The following is an 18,761-nucleotide window of genomic DNA, read 5'->3' as shown; positions in this document are numbered from 1 at the left end:
ATTATACTCTATATTCTACTCCATATTCTACTCTCTACTCTATATTCTACTCTACACCATATTTTACTCTATTCTACTCTATATTCTACTCTACACCATATTCTACTCTATATTCTACTCTACTCCATATTCTGTATTCTTCTCTACTCTACATTCTACTCTTCACTCCATATTCTATATTCTCTATATTCTACTCTATATTCTATATTCTACTCTATATTCTACTCTACACCATATTTCTACTCTACTTCATATTCTACTCACAATTCTACTCCATTTTCTGCTTTATATTCACATGTACTCTGGTTTCGCTCCACTTGTCTCTGTTCCACTATGTTCTGTTTCTCTTCCACCTCTCTTCCACTTGTGCTCATTTTCTTCTTGTCACTAAAATTATATTCTATTCTACAGAACTCTGTTATGTTCCACTACTGTTATACCATACTCCACTACTGTTATACCAGCCACTTTAATCATGGGAATCGATGGGAAATGATGTAAATATATCACTAGCCACTTTAAACAATGCTACCTTATATAATGTTACTTACCCTACATTGTTCATCTCATATGCATACGTTGATACTGTACTCTATATCATCGACTGCATCCTTATGTAATACATGTATCACTAGCCACTTTAACTATGCCACTTGGTTTACATACTTATCTCATATGTATATACTGTACTCGATATCATCTACTGTATCTTGCCTATGCTGCTCTGTACCATCACTCATTCATATATCCTTATGTACATATTCTTTATCCCCTTACACTGTGTATGACAGTAGTTTTTTTGGAATTGTTAGTTAGATTACTTGCTCGTTATTACTGCATTGTCGGAACTAGAAGCACAAGCATTTCGCTACACTCGCATTAACATCTGCTAACCATGTGTATGTGACAAATAAAATTTGATTTGATTTGATTTGATTTACTCCTATTCTGTTCTACTTTGGTTCTATTCCAACTTGGTTCTATCCTACTTCCACTTGTGTTGTCACTGGTCCACTAGTAATCTGGGAGGTCTGGTCACCTGGGTGTGAGGTCCCAGCCACTGTGGAAGGGTCACCTGGGTGTGAGGTCCCAGCCGCTGTGGAAGGGTCACCTGGGTGTGAGGTCCCAGCCGCTGTGGAAGGGTCACCTGGGTGTGAGGTCCCAGCCGCTGTGGAAGGGTCACCTGGGTGTGAGGTCCCAGCCGCTGTGGAAGGGTCACCTGGGTGTGAGGTCCCAGCCGCTGTGGAAGGGGCACCTGGGTGTGAGGTCCCAGCCGCTGTGGAAGGGTCACCTGGGTGTGAGGTCCCAGCCGCTGTGGAAGGGTCACCTGGGTGTGAGGTCCCAGCCGCTGTGGAAGGGTCACCTGGGTGTGAGGTCCCAGCCGCTGTGGAAGGGTCACCTGGGTGTGAGGTCCCAGCCGCTGTGGAAGGGTCACCTGGGTGTGAGGTCCCAGCCGCTGTGGAAGGGTCACCTGGGTGTGAGGTCCCAGCCGCTGTGGAAGGGTCACCTGGGTGTGAGGTCCCAGCCGCTGTGGAAGGGTCACCTGGGTGTGAGGTCCCAGCCGCTGTGGAAGGGTCACCTGGGTGTGAGGTCCCAGCCGCTGTGGAAGGGTCACCTGGGTGTGAGGTCCCAGCCGCTGTGGAAGGGTCACCTGGGTGTGAGGTCCCAGCCGCTGTGGAAGGGTCACCTGGGTGTGAGGTCCCAGCCGCTGAGGAAGGGTCACCTGGGTGTGAGGTCCCAGTCCGCTGAGGAAGGGTCACCTGGGTGTGAGGTCCCCTTTCCACCCTCGTCCGTTCGTCTTTCCACCCCTCGTCCGTTCATTCGCTCTGCAGGAGGTTTGTACATGCCGCTCCTCATCCGTTCGTTCGCTCTGCAGGCGGTTTGTACATGCCGCTCCTCATCCGTTCGTTCGCTCTGCAGGAGGTTTGCACATGCCGCTCCGAGCCGCTCCGTTTTGATGTTCCACCGGAGATCGAAGACCCTCCCCTCCCTCCTCGTCAGACCTGCGGTGTGTCGGGGCTAAAGCCGTCCCCTAGTGCAGCATGAAGTCCATACTCAGAGTCCCACCCCCCTAGCCCCGGATGACCATTCTTCCTCCTCAGTCCTACTGATCCTCAGACTCTCGTACGAAAGGTGAGAGAACGTACGAAAGAGACTGGTGAAGGAAAAAAAACTAATTTTCAGAAAATGAGAGGTTAGATTGCATTCAGGAATGAAAGGAAGAGACAGACCTTGTTACATCTCTCTCCTCCCTTCTCCTCCCCTCCTCTCTCTCTCCTCCCCTCTTTTCTTCCTCTCCCTCCTCTCTCTCTCTCTCTCTCTCCCCCTCTGTTCTTCCTCTCTCTAATCCACCCCCATCTCTCCCCTCCTCCTCCTCTCTCTCGCCAGGCCTGTAGGACCTAAAGACTCCACTCCCCTCCACCCTGACATTCAGAAGGTTGAAACCCTGTCTCGGCCCTGGGCCGGTGGATCAGGAAACGCCCAGGCTTCAGTCCCTGCTGGGTCTACTCAGGCCCCCTCCAGCCCCCAGAAGCCTCCTCACCCAGCCCGCTGAACACCGGCCCTGGGACATGGGGTAAGACAGACACACACAAACAGACATAACCCACTTCCCCAGCTCCTCATAACAGTGTTCTGCTGTTTCCTCTACCAGGCGTCCTGACAGGGAAGAGCTCAACAACAGCTAACGGCTCCAACACAGACACCAAGACACCTAAACCAGTAGGTTTAATACATGGAGACGGGATGAGGGATGTTAGTACCTGTGTGTTTATATTAATGTCTGTGTGTGGTGTGTGTCTGTGTGTGTCTGTGTGTGTGTGTGTCTGTGTGTGGTGTGTGTGTGTCTGTGTGTCTGGTGTGTGTCTGTGGTGTGTGTGTATGTTTTGGGCTGTGTGTGTGGTGTGTGTGTGTGTGTGTGTGTGTGTGTGTGTGTGTGTGCAGAGTAAACCGGACTACATCCCGAAGGAAGAGATCCTCAGAGAGCTTCAGGAGATAGAGGACAGTGTTAATGAGTTGGAGAGGAAAGGAGTGGACCTGGAGAAACAACTACGCTCCTGTGAAGAGGGTAAGACTCTCAGAGGGAGAGGGTAAGACTCTCTCAGAGGGAGAGGGTAAGACTCTCTCAGAGGGAGAGGGTAAGACTCTCTGAGAGGGAGAGGGTAAGACTCTCAGAGGGAGAGGGTAAGACTCTCAGAGGGAGAGGGTAAGACTCTCAGAGGGAGAGGGTAAGACTCTCTCAGAGGGAGAGGGTGAGACTCTCTCAGAGGGAGAGGGTGAGACTCTCTCAGAGGGAGAGGGTGAGACTCTCTCAGAGGGAGAGGGTGAGACTCTCTCAGAGGGAGAGGGTGAGACTCTCTCAGAGGGAGAGGGTGAGACTCTCTCAGAGGGAGAGGGTGAGACTCTCTCAGAGGGAGAGGGTGAGACTCTCTCAGAGGGAGAGGGTGAGACTCTCTCAGAGGGAGAGGGTGAGACTCTCTCAGAGGGAGAGGGTGAGACTCTCTCAGAGGGAGAGGGTGAGACTCTCTCTGAGAGGGAGAGGGTGAGACTCTCTCAGAGGGAGAGGGTGAGACTCTCTCAGAGGGAGAGGGTGAGACTCTCTCAGAGGGAGAGGGTGAGACTCTCTCAGAGGGAGAGGGTGAGACTCTCTCAGAGGGAGAGGGTGAGACTCTCAGAGGGAGAGGGTGAGACTCTCTCAGAGGGAGAGGGTGAGACTCTCTCAGAGGGAGAGGGTGAGACTCTCTCAGAGGGAGAGGGTGAGACTCTCTCAGGGGGAGAGGGTGAGACTCTCTCAGGGAGGGAGAGGGGAGAGGGTGAGACTCTCTCAGAGGGAGAGGGTGAGACTCTCTCAGAGGGAGAGGGTGAGACTCTCTCAGAGGGAGAGGGTGAGACTCTCTCAGAGGGAGAGGGTGAGACTCTCAGAGGGAGAGGGAGGGTGAGACTGAGACTCTCTCAGAGGGAGAGGGTGAGACTCTCTCAGAGGGAGAGGGTGAGACTCTCTCTGAGGGAGAGGGTGAGACTCTCTCAGAGGGAGAGGGTGAGACTCTCTCAGAGGGAGAGGGTGAGACTCTCTCTGAGGGAGAGGGTGAGACTCTCTCAGAGGGAGAGGGTGAGACTCTCTCTGAGAGGGAGAGGGTGAGACTCTCTCAGAGGGAGAGGGTGAGACTCTCTCAGAGGGAGAGGGTGAGACTCTCTCAGAGGGAGAGGGTGAGACTCTCAGAGGGAGAGGGTGAGACTCTCAGAGGGAGAGGGTAAGACTCTCAGAGGGAGAGGGTGAGACTCTGAGGGGGTGAAGACTCTGAGAGGGAGAGGGTAAGACTCTGAGGGAGAGGGTAAGACTCTGAGGGAGAGGGTAAGACTCTGAGGGAGAGGGTAAGACTCTGAGGGAGAGGGTGAGACTCTGAGGGAGAGGGTGAGACTCTGAGGGAGAGGGTGAGACTCTGAGGGAGAGGGTGTAAGACTCTGAGGGAGAGGGTGAGACTCTGAGGGAGAGGGTAAGACTCTGAGGGAGAGGGTGAGACTCTGAGGGAGAGGGTGAGACTCTGAGGGAGAGGGTGAGACTCTGAGGGAGAGGGTGAGACTCTCTCTGAGGGAGAGGGTGAGACTCTCTCTGAGGGAGAGGGTGAGACTCTCTGAGGGAGAGGGTGAGACTCTCTGAGGGAGAGGGTGAGACTCTCTGAGGGAGAGGGTGAGACTCTCTGAGGGAGAGGGTGAGACTCTCTGAGGGAGAGGGTGAGACTCTCTGAGGGAGAGGGTGAGACTCTCTCAGAGGGAGAGGGTGAGACTCTCTCAGAGGGAGAGGAGAGAGGGAGAAGGGAGGGATGAAGAGGGTAAGACTCACACAGAGGGAGAGTGAGGAGGAAGGTGAGACTGAGAGTGAGGAGGGAGGGAGAGGGGAGATTGAGAGGGAGGGAAGAGGTGTAGATTGGGGTCGGTGTCGCCTGAGGGGATGTGACCCAAAAAGTGAATTTCCACCACTTCTGGCTCTAATGAAGTCTCTGATAGCTTCCTGTCTCTGTGGGATTGACGGGCGGTAGGAGGAAATAAAGACAGCCCTGGTGGCTGGAGGGATAGGGAGGGAGGAGAGAGGAGATGGGGGCAGAGGGAGAGAGGAGATGGGGGCAGAGGGAGAGAGAGAGGGAAGAGAGGGAGGGAGGGGGAGAGTAGGAGGGAGGGGGAGAGTAGGGGAAATAGTAGGGGAAATAGTGTCTTTAATATTTCTCAAGTGTTTCATGACCTTGAACTCTGTCAATATGTCTTTAATATCTTGAAGTCTGCTTTTAAATTCCACTGTGTTGGTAATCGTGTGTGTGTCAGAGGGAGAAGAGGACGTGGTGATGGATGACCTGATGGTGGAATGGTTCAACCTCATCAGAAACAAGCAGGTGTCCATGAGGAGAGAGTCTGAACTGGTCTACATGTGAGTCTCACATACATACACACACACCGCGCACACACACACACACACACACAGAACCACACACAGACATGCACACACACACACACACACAGAACCACACGCAGACATGCAGAACCACACGCAGACATGCACACACCGCACACACACACACACACGCAGAACCACATGCAGACATACACACACCACGCAGAACCACACACACACACAGAGAACCACAAAAATACACACAGCAGATATTTCCTAGTCCTCTAACATCTGTGTATGTCTGCGCGTGGTTCTGTGTGTGTGTGTCTCTGTGTGTGTGTGTCTCTGTGTGCGTGTGTGTGGTGTGTGTGTGTCGTGTCTCTGTGTGCGTGTGTGTGTGTCTCTGTGTGTGTGTGTGTGTCTCTGTGTGTGTGTTGTGTGTCTCTGTGTCTGTGTGTGTGTGTGCAGAGCCAAGACACAGGACTTGGAGGAACAGCAGCCCAGTGTAGAGCAGGAGCTGAGGAGACTCATGGACAAACCTGGTGAGTAGAGAGAGAGGGGGCAGACCTGGTGAGTAGAGAGAGAGGGGGGCAGACCTGGTGAGTAGAGAGAGAGAGGGGGGGGTCAGACCTGGTGAGTAGAGAGAGGGGGGGGGGTCAGACCTGGTGAGTAGAGAGAGAGGAGGGGGGTCAGACCTGGTGAGGAGAGAGAGAGAGGGGGGGTTAGTGTTGTGCTCAGACCTGGTGAGTAGAGAGAGAGAGAGAGGGGGGGGGTCAGACCTGGTGAGTAGAGAGAGAGTTTCAGACCTGGTGAGTAGAGAGAGAGATAGAGGGGGGCAGACATGGTGAGTAGAGAGAGAGGGGTTGGTCAGACCTGGTGAGTCAGAGAGAGAGAGGGGGGGTGTTGTGCTCAGACCTGGTGAGTAGAGAGAGAGAGGGGGGTCAGACCTGGTGAGTAGAGAGAGAGGGGGGTCAGACCTGGTGAGTAGAGAGAGAGAGAGAGGGGGGTCAGACATGGTGAGTAGAGAGAGAGAGGGGGGGGGTCAGACCTGGTGAGGAGAGAGAGAGAGGGGGGTGTTGTGCTCAGACCTGGTGAGGAGAGAGAGAGAGGGGGGTCAGACCTGGTGAGGAGAGAGAGAGAGAGAGGGGGGGGGTCAGACCTGGTGAGTAGAGAGAGAGAGGGGGGGGTCAGACCTGGTGAGGAGAGAGAGAGAGAGAGGGGGGGGGTCAGACCTGGTGAGTAGAGAGAGAGGGGGGGGTCAGACCTGGTGAGGAGAGAGAGAGGGGGTCAGACCTGGTGAGGAGAGAGAGAGAGGGGGGGGGGTCAGACCTGGTGAGTAGAGAGAGAGGGGGGGGGGTCAGACCTGGTGAGTAGAGAGAGAGGGGGGGGTCAGACCTGGTGAGTAGAGAGAGAGAGAGAGAGGGGGGCAGACCTGGTGAGTAGAGAGAGAGAGGGGGGTGCTCAGACCTGGTGAGGAGAGAGAGAGAGAGGGGGGGGTCAGACCTGGTGAGGAGAGAGAGAGAGAGGGGGGGTTGTGCTCAGACCTGGTGAGTAGAGAGAGAGAGAGAGGGGGGGGCAGACCTGGTGAGTAGAGAGAGAGGGGGGGTCAGACCTGGTGAGTAGAGAGAGAGAGGGGTGGAGGGGAGGGGGGGTCAGACCTGGTGAGTAGAGAGAGAGGGGGTCAGGGGGGCAGACCTGGTGAGGAGAGAGAGAGAGGGGGGTGGGGGTCAGACCTGGTGAGGAGAGAGAGAGAGAGAGAGGGGGGGGGTCAGACCTGGTGAGGAGAGAGAGAGAGAGGGGGGGGTCAGACCTGGTGAGTAGAGAGAGAGAGGGGGGTCAGACCTGGTGAGGAGAGAGAGAGGGGGGGGGTCAGACCTGGTGAGTAGAGAGAGAGGGGGGGGGGGTCAGACCTGGTGAGTAGAGAGAGAGAGGGGGGGGGGTCAGACCTGGTGAGGAGAGAGAGAGAGGGGGGGGGTCAGACCTGGTGAGTAGAGAGAGAGGGGGGTCAGACCTGGTGAGGAGAGAGAGAGAGGGGGGGGGGGGTCAGACCTGGTGAGGAGAGAGAGAGAGAGGGGGGGGGTCAGACCTGGTGAGGAGAGAGAGAGAGGGGAGGGGGGTCAGACCTGGTGAGGAGAGAGAGAGAGAGGGGGGGGGGGTGGTCAGACCTGGTGAGTAGAGAGAGAGAGAGGGGGGGGGGGGTCAGACCTGGTGAGGAGAGAGAGAGAGGGGGGGGGGCAGACCTGGTGAGGAGAGAGAGAGAGGGGGGGGCAGACCTGGTGAGTAGAGAGAGAGAGGGGGCAGACCTGGTGAGTAGAGAGAGAGAGAGGGGGGTGTTGTGCTCAGACCTGGTGAGGAGAGAGAGATGGGTGTGTTGACCTGGACAATGCAAAAGTTGTTGTGTGTTTGGTATGTGTGTGTGTTTATGTGTGTGTGTTTATGTGTGTGTGTTTATGTGTGTGTGTTTATGTGTGTGTGTTTATGTGTGTGTGTTTATGTGTGTGTGTTTATGTGTGTGTGTTTATGTGTGTGTGTTTATGTGTGTGTGTTTATGTGTGTGTGTTTATGTGTGTGTTTATGTGTGTGTGTTTATGTGTGTGTTAATGTGTGTGTGTTTGTGTGTGTGAATGTGTGTGTGAGTGTGTTTATGTGTGTTTGTGTGTTTATGTGTGTTTGTGTGTTTATGTGTGTGTTTATGTGTGTGTTTATGTGTGTGTGAATGTGTGTGTGAATGTGTGTGATGTGTGTGTGTGATGTGTGTGTGAATGTGTGTGTGAATGTGTGTGTTTATGTGTGTGTTTATGTGTGTGTTTGTGTGTTTATGTGTTTGTGTGTTTATGTGTTTGTGTGTTTATGTGTGTGTGTGTGTGTGTGTGTGTGTGTGTGTTTGTGTGTTTATGTTTATGTGTGTTTATGTGTGTTTATGTGTGTGTTTATGTGTGTGTTTATGTGTGTGTTTATGTGTGTGTGAATGTGTGTGTGAATGTGTGTGTGTGTTTATGTGTGTGTTTGTGTGTTTATGTTTGTGTGTGTGTTTGTGTGTTTGTGTGTTTGTGTGTTTATGTGTTTGTGTGTGTGTTTATGTGTGTGTGTTTATGTGTGTTTATGTGTGTGTTTATGTGTGTGAATGTGTGTGTGTGTGTGTGTGAATGTGTGTTTGTGTGTGAATGTGTGTTATGTGTGTGTTTGTGTGTGAATGTGTGTGTTTATGTGTGTGTTTGGTGTGTTTATGTGTGTGAATGTGTGTGTTTATGTGTGTGTTTATGTGTGTGTGTGTTTATGTGTGTGTTAATGTGGGCAGAGCGGCTGAAGACGTTGTGGGACCGTCGTAGAGAAGAGGAGTTGATGGTCAAACTGGTGGAGATCGTCAATGACAGAAACGCCATCATAGACGGACTGGACGATGACAGACTCAGGTAGGAGAGAGAGGGGGGGATGACCGACTCGGGTAGGAGAGAGAGGGGGGGGGATGACCGACTCGGGTAGGAGAGAGAGAGGGGGGGATGACCGACTCGGGTAGGAGAGAGAGGGGGGGACCGACTCGGGTAGGAGAGAGAGAGGGGGGGGGTGACCGACTCGGGTAGGAGAGAGAGGGGGGGTGACCGACTGGGTAGGAGAGAGAGAGGGGGATGACCGACTCGGGTAGGAGAGAGAGAGGGGGATGACCGACTCGGGTAGGAGAGAGAGGGGGGGGACCGACTCGGGTAGGAGAGAGAGAGGGGGGGGGTGACCGACTCGGGTAGGAGAGAGAGAGGGGGGGATGACCGACTCGGGTAGGAGAGAGAGAGGGGGATGACCGACCTGGTAGGAGAGAGAGAGGGGGATGACCGACTCGGGTAGGAGAGAGGGGGGGGATGACCGACTCTGGTAGGAGAGAGAGAGGGGGATGACCGACTGGGTAGGAGAGAGAGAGGGGGGATGACCGACTCGGGTAGGAGAGAGAGAGGGGGATGACCGACTGGGTAGGAGAGAGAGGGGGGATGACCGACTCGGGTAGGAGAGAGAGAGGGGGATGACCGACCTGGTAGGAGAGAGAGAGGGGATGACCGACTCGGGTAGGAGAGAGAGGGGGGGATGACCGACTGGGTAGGAGAGAGAGAGGGGATGACAGACTCGGGTAGGAGAGAGAGAGGGGGATGACCGACTGGGTAGGAGAGAGAGAGGGGGATGACCGACTGGGTAGGAGAGAGAGAGGGGGATGACCGACTCGGGTAGGAGAGAGAGAGGGGGAGACCGACTCGGGTAGGAGAGAGAGGGGGGATGACCGACTCGGGTAGGAGAGAGAGAGGGGGGGTCATGACCTGACTGGGTAGGAGAGAGAGAGGGGGATGACCGACTCGGGTAGGAGAGAGAGAGGGGGATGACAGACTCGGGTAGGAGAGAGGGGGGGATGACAGACTCGGGTAGGAGAGAGAGAGAGGGGATGACAGACTCGGTAGGAGAGAGAGAGGGGGATGACAGACTCGGTAGGAGAGAGAGGGGGGGATGACAGACTCGGGTAGGAGAGAGAGAGGGGGATGACAGACTCGGGTAGGAGAGAGAGGGGGGATGACAGACTCGGGTAGGAGAGAGAGAGGGGGGGACAGACTCGGGTAGGAGAGAGAGAGGGGGGGGGATGACAGACTCGGGTAGGAGAGAGAGAGGGGGGGATGACAGACTGGGTGAGGAGAGAGAGAGGGGGGATGACAGACTCGGGTAGGGAGAGAGAGAGAGGGGGATGACAGACTGGGTAGGAGAGAGAGGGGGGGATGACAGACTCGGGTAGGAGAGAGAGGGGGGGATGACAGACTCGGGTAGGAGAGAGAGAGGGGGGATGACAGACTCGGGTAGGAGAGAGAGAGGGGGATGACAGACTGGGTAGGAGAGAGAGAGGGGGATGACAGACTCGGGTAGGAGAGAGAGGGGGGATGACAGACTCGGGTAGGAGAGAGAGAGGGGATGACAGACTCGGGTAGGAGAGAGAGAGGGGGATGACAGACTCGGGTAGGAGAGAGAGAGGGGGGGATGACAGACTCGGGTTGGAGAGAGAGGGGGATGACAGACTCGGGTAGGAGAGAGAGGGGGATGACAGACTCGGGTAGGAGAGAGAGAGGGGGATGACCGACTCGGGTAGGAGAGAGAGAGGGGGATGACCGACTCGGGTAGGAGAGAGAGAGGGGGGGACCGACTCGGGTAGGAGAGACCGAGGAGAGAGAGGGGGGATGACCGACTCGGGTAGGAGAGAGAGAGGGGGATGACCGACTCGGGTAGGAGAGAGAGAGGGGGATGACCGACTGGGTAGGAGAGAGAGAGAGGGGATGACCGACTCGGGTAGGAGAGAGAGGGGGGATGACAGACTCGGGTAGGAGAGAGAGAGGGGATGACAGACTCGGGTAGGAGAGAGAGAGGGGGGATGACCGACTCGGGTAGGAGAGAGAGGGGGGATGACAGACTCGGGTAGGAGAGAGAGAGGGGGATGACAGACTCGGGTAGGAGAGAGAGAGGGGGATGACCGACTCGGGTAGGAGAGAGAGAGGGGGGGATGAGACTCGGGTAGGAGAGAGAGAGAGGGGGATGACCGACTCGGGTAGGGGAGAGAGAGAGGGGGATGACCGACTCGGGTAGGGAGAGAGAGAGGGGGATGACCGACTCGGGTAGGAGAGAGAGAGAGGGGGATGACCGACTCGGGTAGGAGAGAGAGAGGGGGGATGACAGACTCGGTAGGAGAGAGAGAGGGGGGATGACAGACTCGGGTAGGAGAGAGAGAGGGGGGATGACAGACTCAGGTAGGAGAGAGAGGGGGGATGACCGACTCAGGTAGGGAGAGAGAGGGGGGATGACAGACTTCAGGTAGGAGAGAGAGAGGGGGATGACCGACTCTGGGTTTTGGGGAGAGAGAGAGGGGGTGTGACCGACTCTTCAGGTAGGAGAGAGAGAGAGGGGGATGACCGACTCGGGTAGGAGAGAGAGAGGGGGATGACAGACCAGGTAAGAGGGTAGGAGAGATAGAGGGGGATGACAGACTCGGTAGGAGAGAGAGAGGGGGATGACCGACTTCGGGTAGGAGAGAGAGAGGGGGATGACCTTCTATAACCCAGGAGTCCCTACACAGAGGGGGATCAGTTTATCTTCTAGGGGACCCAAGAGAGGGGTCCCTACCATCTAGGATCAGAGGAGGGGGATGACCGACTCGGGTAGGAGAGAGGAGGGGGATGACAGACCCGGTAGGAGAGAGAGGATCAGATGACAGACTCGGGTCAGGAGAGAGAGGAGAGGGGGATCAGACCCAAGGTCAGTCCCTAGGAGACACATCTAGGATCAGTTTATCTTCTATAGGAGAGAGGGAGGGGGATGACAGACCAAGAGAGAGAGAGGGGGATGACAGACTCCTAGGAGAGAGAGAGGGGGGATGACAGACTCAGGTTGGAGAGAGGGGGGAGATGACAGACTCAGGTAGGAGAGAGAGGGGGATGATAGACTCAGGTATGGGCCCAGAAGGGGGATGACAGATTCAGGTAAGAGAAAGGGGGAGCTGTTTTAATGTGGATGGCTCTGGGAACCCAAGTGTCAGGTTAGTCATGCTGTGTCGTTAATCTTCTGTCTGATTTCTCTTCAGGGAGGATGAGGAAGATGAGCAGCTCAATAAGATGATGAAGACCCTAGGTCAGTCCCTACACATCTAGGATCAGTTTATCTTCTATAACCCTAGGTCAGTCCCTACACATCTAGGATCAGTTTCTTCTATAACCCAAGGTCAGTCCCTACACTACACATCTAGGATCAGTTTATCTTCTGTAACCCTTATCAGAACCAGAAAGGGAGAAAACTGAGCTAATTGGCTAAATAATTTGGCTAACCCTTCCCACCTGTGAACACACACACACCCCGAAACCAACTCTCGTTTGAATTCAGTCATGGCTGCAAGCATTTCTTAATGAACCGACTCTAAAAGGAGGTCAAATCAGGAAGTGCTATCGCTCCTCAACTGTGTGAATCATCCCTCTAATAATGTCCTTAGTCTGTATCCTATGGAGAACCTCTAACCCTCTGTATCTATGGAGAACCTCTAACCCTCTGTATCCTATGGAGAACCTCTCTAACCCTCTGTATCTATGGAGAACCTCTCTAACCCTCTCTAACCCTCTGTATCTATGGAGAACCTCTAACCCTCTGTATCTATGGAGAACCTCTCTAACCCTCTGTATCTATGGAGAACCTCTCTAACCCTCTGTATCCTATGGAGAACCTCTAACCCTCTGTATCCTATGGAGAACCTCTAACCCTCTGTATCTATGGAGAACCTCTCTAACCCTCTGTATCTATGGAGAACCTCTCTAACCCTCTGTATCTATGGAGAACCTCTAACCCTCTGTAACCCTCTGTATCTATGGAGAACCTCTAACCCTCTGTATCTATGGAGAACCTCTCTAACCCTCTGTATCTATGGAGAACCTCTCTAACCCTCTGTATCTATGGAGAACCTCTCTAACCCTCTGTATCTATGGAGAACCTCTCTAACCCTCTGTATCTATGGAGAACCTCTAACCCTCTGTATCTATGGAGAACCTCTAACCCTCTGTATCTATGGAGAACCTCTAACCCTCTGTAACCCTCTGTATCTATGGAGAACCTCTCTAACCCTCTGTATCTATGGAGAACCTCTCTAACCCTCTGTATCTATGGAGAACCTCTAACCCTCTGTAACCCTCTGTATCTATGGAGAACCTCTCTAACCCTCTGTATCTATGGAGAACCTCTCTAACCCTCTGTATCTATGGAGAACCTCTCTAACCCTCTGTATCTATGGAGAACCTCTAACCCTCTGTATCTATGGAGAACCTCTAACCCTCTGTATCTATGGAGAACCTCTAACCCTCTGTATCTATGGAGAACCTCTCTAACCCTGTATCTATGGAGAACCTCTCTAACCCTCTGTATCTATGGAGAACCTCTAACCCTCTGTATCTATGGAGAACCTCTAACCCTCTGTATCTATGGAGAACCTCCTAACCCTCTGTATCTATGGAGAACCTCTCTAACCCTCTGTATCCTATGGAGAACCTCTCTAACCCTCTGTATCTATGGAGAACCTCTAAACCCTCTGTATCTATGGAGAACCTCCCTCTGTATCTAACCTCTCCCTCTGTATCTATGGAGAACCTCTAACCCTCTGTATCTATGGAGAACCTCTCTAACCCTCTGTATCTATGGAGAACCTCTCTAACCCTCTGTATCTATGGAGAACCTCTATGGAGAACCTCTCTAACCCTCTGTATCTATGGAGAACCTCTCTAACCCTCTGTATCTATGGAGAACCTCTCTAACCCTCTGTATCTATGGAGAACCTCTAACCCTCTGTATCTATGGAGAACCTCTCTAACCCTCTGTATCTATGGAGAACCTCTCTAACCCTCTGTATCTATGGAGAACCTCTAACCCTCTGTAACCCTCTGTATCTATGGAGAACCTCTCTAACCCTCTGTATCTATGGAGAACCTCTAACCCTCTGTATCTATGGAGAACCTCTAACCCTCTGTATCCTATGGAGAACCTCTAACCCTCTGTATCCTATGGAGAACCTCTCTAACCCTCTGTATCTATGGAGAACCTCTCTAACCCTCTGTATCTAACCCTCTGTATCCTATGGAGAACCTCTCTAACCCTCTGTATCCTATGGAGAACCTCTAACCCTCTGTAACCCTCTGTATCTATGGAGAACCTCTCTAACCCTCTGTATCTATGGAGAACCTCTCTAACCCTCTGTATCTATGGAGAACCTCTCTAACCCTCTGTATCTATGGAGAACCTCTCTAACCCTCTGTATCTATGGAGAACCTCTCTAACCCTCTGTATCTATGGAGAACCTCTAACCCTCTGTATCTATGGAGAACCTCTCTAACCCTCTGTATCTATGGAGAACCTCTCCCTCTGTATCCTACCCTCCCTCTGTATCCTATGGAGAACCTCTAACCCTCTGTATCTATGGAGAACCTCTCTAACCCTCTGTATCTATGGAGAACCTCTCTAACCCTCTGTATCTATGGAGAACCTCTAACCCTCTGTATCTATGGAGAACCTCTAACCCTCTGTATCTATGGAGAACCTCTAACCCTCTGTATCTATGGAGAACCTCTAACCCTCTGTATCTATGGAGAACCTCTAACCCTCTGTATCTATGGAGAACCTCTAACCCTCTGTATCTATGGAGAACCTCTCTAACCCTCTGTATCTATGGAGAACCTCTCTAACCCTCTGTATCTATGGAGAACCTCTCTAACCCTCTGTATCTATGGAGAACCTCTCTAACCCTCTGTATCTATGGAGAACCTCTCTAACCCTCTGTATCTATGGAGAACCTCTAACCCTCTGTATCTATGGAGAACCTCTAACCCTCTGTATCTATGGAGAACCTCTCTAACCCTCTGTATCTATGGAGAACCTCTAACCCTCTGTAACCCTCTGTATCTATGGAGAACCTCTAACCCTCTGTATCTATGGAGAACCTCTAACCCTCTGTATCTATGGAGAACCCCTCTGTATCTATGGAGAACCTCTAACCCTCTGTATCTATGGAGAACCTCTAACCCTCTGTATCTATGGAGAACCTCTAACCCTCTGTATCTATGGAGAACCTCTAACCCTCTGTATCTATGGAGAACCTCTCTAACCCTCTGTATCTATGGAGAACCTCTCTAACCCTCTGTATCTATGGAGAACCTCTAACCCTCTGTATCTATGGAGAACCCTAACCCTCTGTATCTATGGAGAACCTCTAACCCTCTGTATCTATGGAGAACCTCTCCCTAACCCTCTGTATCTATGGAGAACCTCTCTAACCCTCTGTATCTATGGAGAACCTCTCTAACCCTCTGTATCTATGGAGAACCTCTAACCCTCTGTATCTATGGAGAACCTCTAACCCTCTGTATCTATGGAGAACCTCTAACCCTCTGTATCTATGGAGAACCTCTAACCCTCTGTATCTATGGAGAACCTCTAACCCTCTGTATCTATGGAGAACCTCTAACCCTCTGTATCTATGGAGAACCTCTCTAACCCTCTGTATCTATGGAGAACCTCTAACCCTCTGTATCTATGGATGGAGAACCTCCTAACCCTCTGTATCTAACCCTCTGTATCTATGGAGAACCTCTCTAACCCTCTGTATCTATGGAGAACCTCTCTAACCCTCTGTATCTATGGAGAACCTCTAACCCTCTGTATCTATGGAGAACCTCTCTAACCCTCTGTATCTATGGAGAACCTCTCTAACCCTCTGTATCTATGGAGAACCTCTCTAACCCTCTGTATCTATGGAGAACCTCTCTAACCCTCTGTATCTATGGAGAACCTCTCTAACCCTCTGTATCTATGGAGAACCTCTCTAACCCTCTGTATCTATGGAGAACCTCTCTAACCCTCTGTATCTATGGAGAACCTCTAACCCTCTGTATCTATGGAGAACCTCTCTAACCCTCTGTATCTATGGAGAACCTCTCTAACCCTCTGTATCTATGGAGAACCTCTCCCTCTGTAACCCTCCCTCTGTATCTATGGAGAACCTCTAACCCTCTGTATCTATGGAGAACCTCTCTAACCCTCTGTATCTATGGAGAACCTCTAACCCTCTGTATCTATGGAGAACCTCTCTAACCCTCTGTATCTATGGAGAACCTCTCTAACCCTCTGTATCTATGGAGAACCTCTCTAACCCTCTGTATCTATGGAGAACCTCTCTAACCCTCTGTATCTATGGAGAACCTCTCTAACCCTCTGTATCTATGGAGAACCTCTAACCCTCTGTATCTATGGAGAACTTCTCTCTCTGTATCTATGGAGAACCTCTCCTCTGTATCCCATCCTGAACTCTCTCATCCCATCCTCTCCCTCTGTATCTATGGAGAACCTCTCTCTCTATCCCACCTCTCATCCCATCCTCTCTCTCTCCCATCCTCTCTCTCTCATCCCATCCCTCTCTCTCTCTATCCCATCCTCTCTCCATCCCATCTCTCTCTCTCTCATCCCATCCTCTCTCCCTCTCTCTATCCCATCCCATCTCTCTCTCTCTCATCCCATCCTCTCTCTCTCTCATCCCATCCTCTCTCTCTCTCTCATCCCATCCCATCCCATCCTCTCTCTCTCTCATCCCATCCTCTCTCTCTCTCATCCTCTCTCTCATCCCATCTCTCCCTCTCATCCCATCCTCTCTCTCTCTCTCATCCCATCCTCTCTCTCTCTCATCCCATCCTCTCTCTCTCTCCCATCCTCTCTATCACAAATCCCATCCTCTCTCTCTCTCTCATCCCATCCTCTCTCTCTCTCTCATCCCATCCTCTCTCTCCTCTCATCCCATCCTCTCTCTCTCTCTCCCATCCCATCCTCTCTCTCTCTCATCCCATCCTCTCTCTCTCTCATCCCATCCTCTGTTTGGTAGGAACCCATCCTCTCTCTCTCTTTCAGATCCCACAAAGGAGGAACTCTGGGACACACTGTTACCCTGTTGTTGAGAACAAGATAACGCTATCCCACACTGTGTCTGTCTGTAATGTGTCTATCTGTAATCCCCTGGGACATGAACCAGGGACCTGTTACCCAGGATAAATCACCCTCTCTCTGACATCCCCAGAGACCTGAAACTCACTCATCCCACTGTCTGTCTGTAATGTCTCTCATCCCACCCTCTCTCACAGACACAAAGAAAGAAAAGAAGAAGAAGTCTAGCTTTAAGTTGTTTGGTAGGAACAAGAAGGAGGGATGATCCCACAGGGAGGAACTCTGGGACACACTGTTACCCTGCTTGAGTATAACGCTACACCACACTGTGTCTGTCTGTAATGTGTCTATAATACCCTCCTGACATGAACCAGAGACCTGAAACCCAGGATAACACTACACCACACTGTGTCTGTCTGTATAATACCCTCCTGACATGAACCAGAGACCTGAAACCCAGTATAACACTACACCACACGGTGTCTGTCTGTAATGTGTCTATAATACCCTCCTGACATGAACCAGAGACCTGAAACCCAGTATAACACTACACCACACGGTGTCTGTCTGTAATGTGTCTATAATACCCTCCTGACATGAACCAGAGACCTGAAACCCAGGATAACACTACACCACACGGTGTCTGTCTGTAATGTGTCTATAATACCCTCCTGACATGAACCAGAGACCTGAAACCCAGGATAACACTATACCACACGGTGTCTGTCTGTAATGTGTCTATAATACCCTCCTGACATGAACCAGAGACCTGAAACCCAGTATAACACTACACCACACTGTGTGTCTGTCTGTGTCTATAATACCCTCCTGACATGAACCAGAGACCTGAAACCCAGTATAACACTACACCACACGGTGTCTGTCTGTAATGTGTCTATAATACCCTCCTGACATGAACCAGAGACCTGAAACCCAGTATAACACTATACCACACGGTGTCTGTCTGTAATGTGTCTATAATACCCTCCTGACATGAACCAGAGACCTGAAACCCAGTATAACGCTACACCACACGGTGTCTGTCTGTAATGTGTGGTTAGTTAGTCTGTTAGGTCTCTGGTTCATGTCTATAATACCCTCCTGACATGCGTGCGACCCCTCATTGTCATCCATGTCATCACACTGTCCTCTGTGTCAAGCTGAAACCCAGTATAACCCTACACCCAGCACATCCACACTCTGTGTGTGTGTGTGTGTGTGTGTGTGTGTGTGTGTGTGTGTGTGTGTGGTTAGTTAATCTGTATGATGGGGATTATATAGGGATTAGAAGATATCAAAGGAACTACGGCCTCACTGCCTAATAATGACTCAGTGCTAATGGCTGACATCACTCAACGTGTGTCTGTCTGTAAGTAATGACATCACTCAACCGTGTGTCTGTAAGTAATGTAATGACGTCACTCAACCGTGTGTCTGTCTGTAATGTAATGACATCACTCAACCGTGTGCCCTTTGCCCTCTGCTGTTTTTAAGTCACCCATGTTTACAAGCTACAGAGAGAAGTTGTTTTGTTGAGGGGTCGGACAACTCTTCTTATGACATACCTATCGTCACGTTTCTCTGTGGCTTCATCTGTCCCATGGGATGGTTTATCTCCTGACCCCAGATCAGATGTTAGCTCTGTAATCAACCCCCTTAGTTTGTTTTATAATGTTATGTCCTGACCCCAGATCAGTGATGAGTGTCTTATGAGCTTTTATTAAGCAGCATTTTGCATTGATCAAAGTTAATGTGTATAAATGCTGGCCCTTCAGCCAAAGGGTTTTTATTCCTTATAACTCGCTTTTACCATTTAACATTCTGTTATAATGATCAGTGGTGCCTTAGTGACATCACATTCTGTTATGATGATCAGTGGTGCCTTAGTGACATCACATTCTGTTATAAT

At 51.6% G+C, this 18,761-nt stretch overlaps 1 protein-coding gene across 1 annotated transcript in view; it reads left to right on the top strand.

The window, feature by feature from the left end:
- The window catches only part of LOC121845178 (MICAL-like protein 2), a 54,630-nt gene extending 37,243 nt beyond the window's left edge, over positions 1–17,387 (top strand). Inside the window, exons 8-18 of the mRNA XM_042315965.1 lie at positions 1,030–1,766; positions 1,877–2,008; positions 2,103–2,133; positions 2,475–2,575; positions 2,654–2,721; positions 2,944–3,067; positions 5,317–5,419; positions 5,852–5,925; positions 8,682–8,796; positions 11,976–12,022; positions 17,050–17,387. Coding sequence (XP_042171899.1) covers positions 1,030–1,766; positions 1,877–2,008; positions 2,103–2,133; positions 2,475–2,575; positions 2,654–2,721; positions 2,944–3,067; positions 5,317–5,419; positions 5,852–5,925; positions 8,682–8,796; positions 11,976–12,022; positions 17,050–17,117 — 1,600 coding nt within the window. The 3' untranslated portion in view covers positions 17,118–17,387. The remainder of the gene's footprint in view (positions 1–1,029; positions 1,767–1,876; positions 2,009–2,102; positions 2,134–2,474; positions 2,576–2,653; positions 2,722–2,943; positions 3,068–5,316; positions 5,420–5,851; positions 5,926–8,681; positions 8,797–11,975; positions 12,023–17,049) is intronic.
- Positions 17,388–18,761: the final 1,374 nt, after the last annotated feature.

The sequence above is a fragment of the Oncorhynchus tshawytscha genome, unplaced genomic scaffold (assembly GCF_018296145.1).
Source record: "Oncorhynchus tshawytscha isolate Ot180627B unplaced genomic scaffold, Otsh_v2.0 Un_contig_6757_pilon_pilon, whole genome shotgun sequence".
NCBI classification, from domain to species: domain Eukaryota; kingdom Metazoa; phylum Chordata; class Actinopteri; order Salmoniformes; family Salmonidae; genus Oncorhynchus; species Oncorhynchus tshawytscha.
The sequence above is the reverse complement of the archived record's forward strand: the minus strand, read 5'-3'. Positions and strand labels throughout refer to the sequence as shown.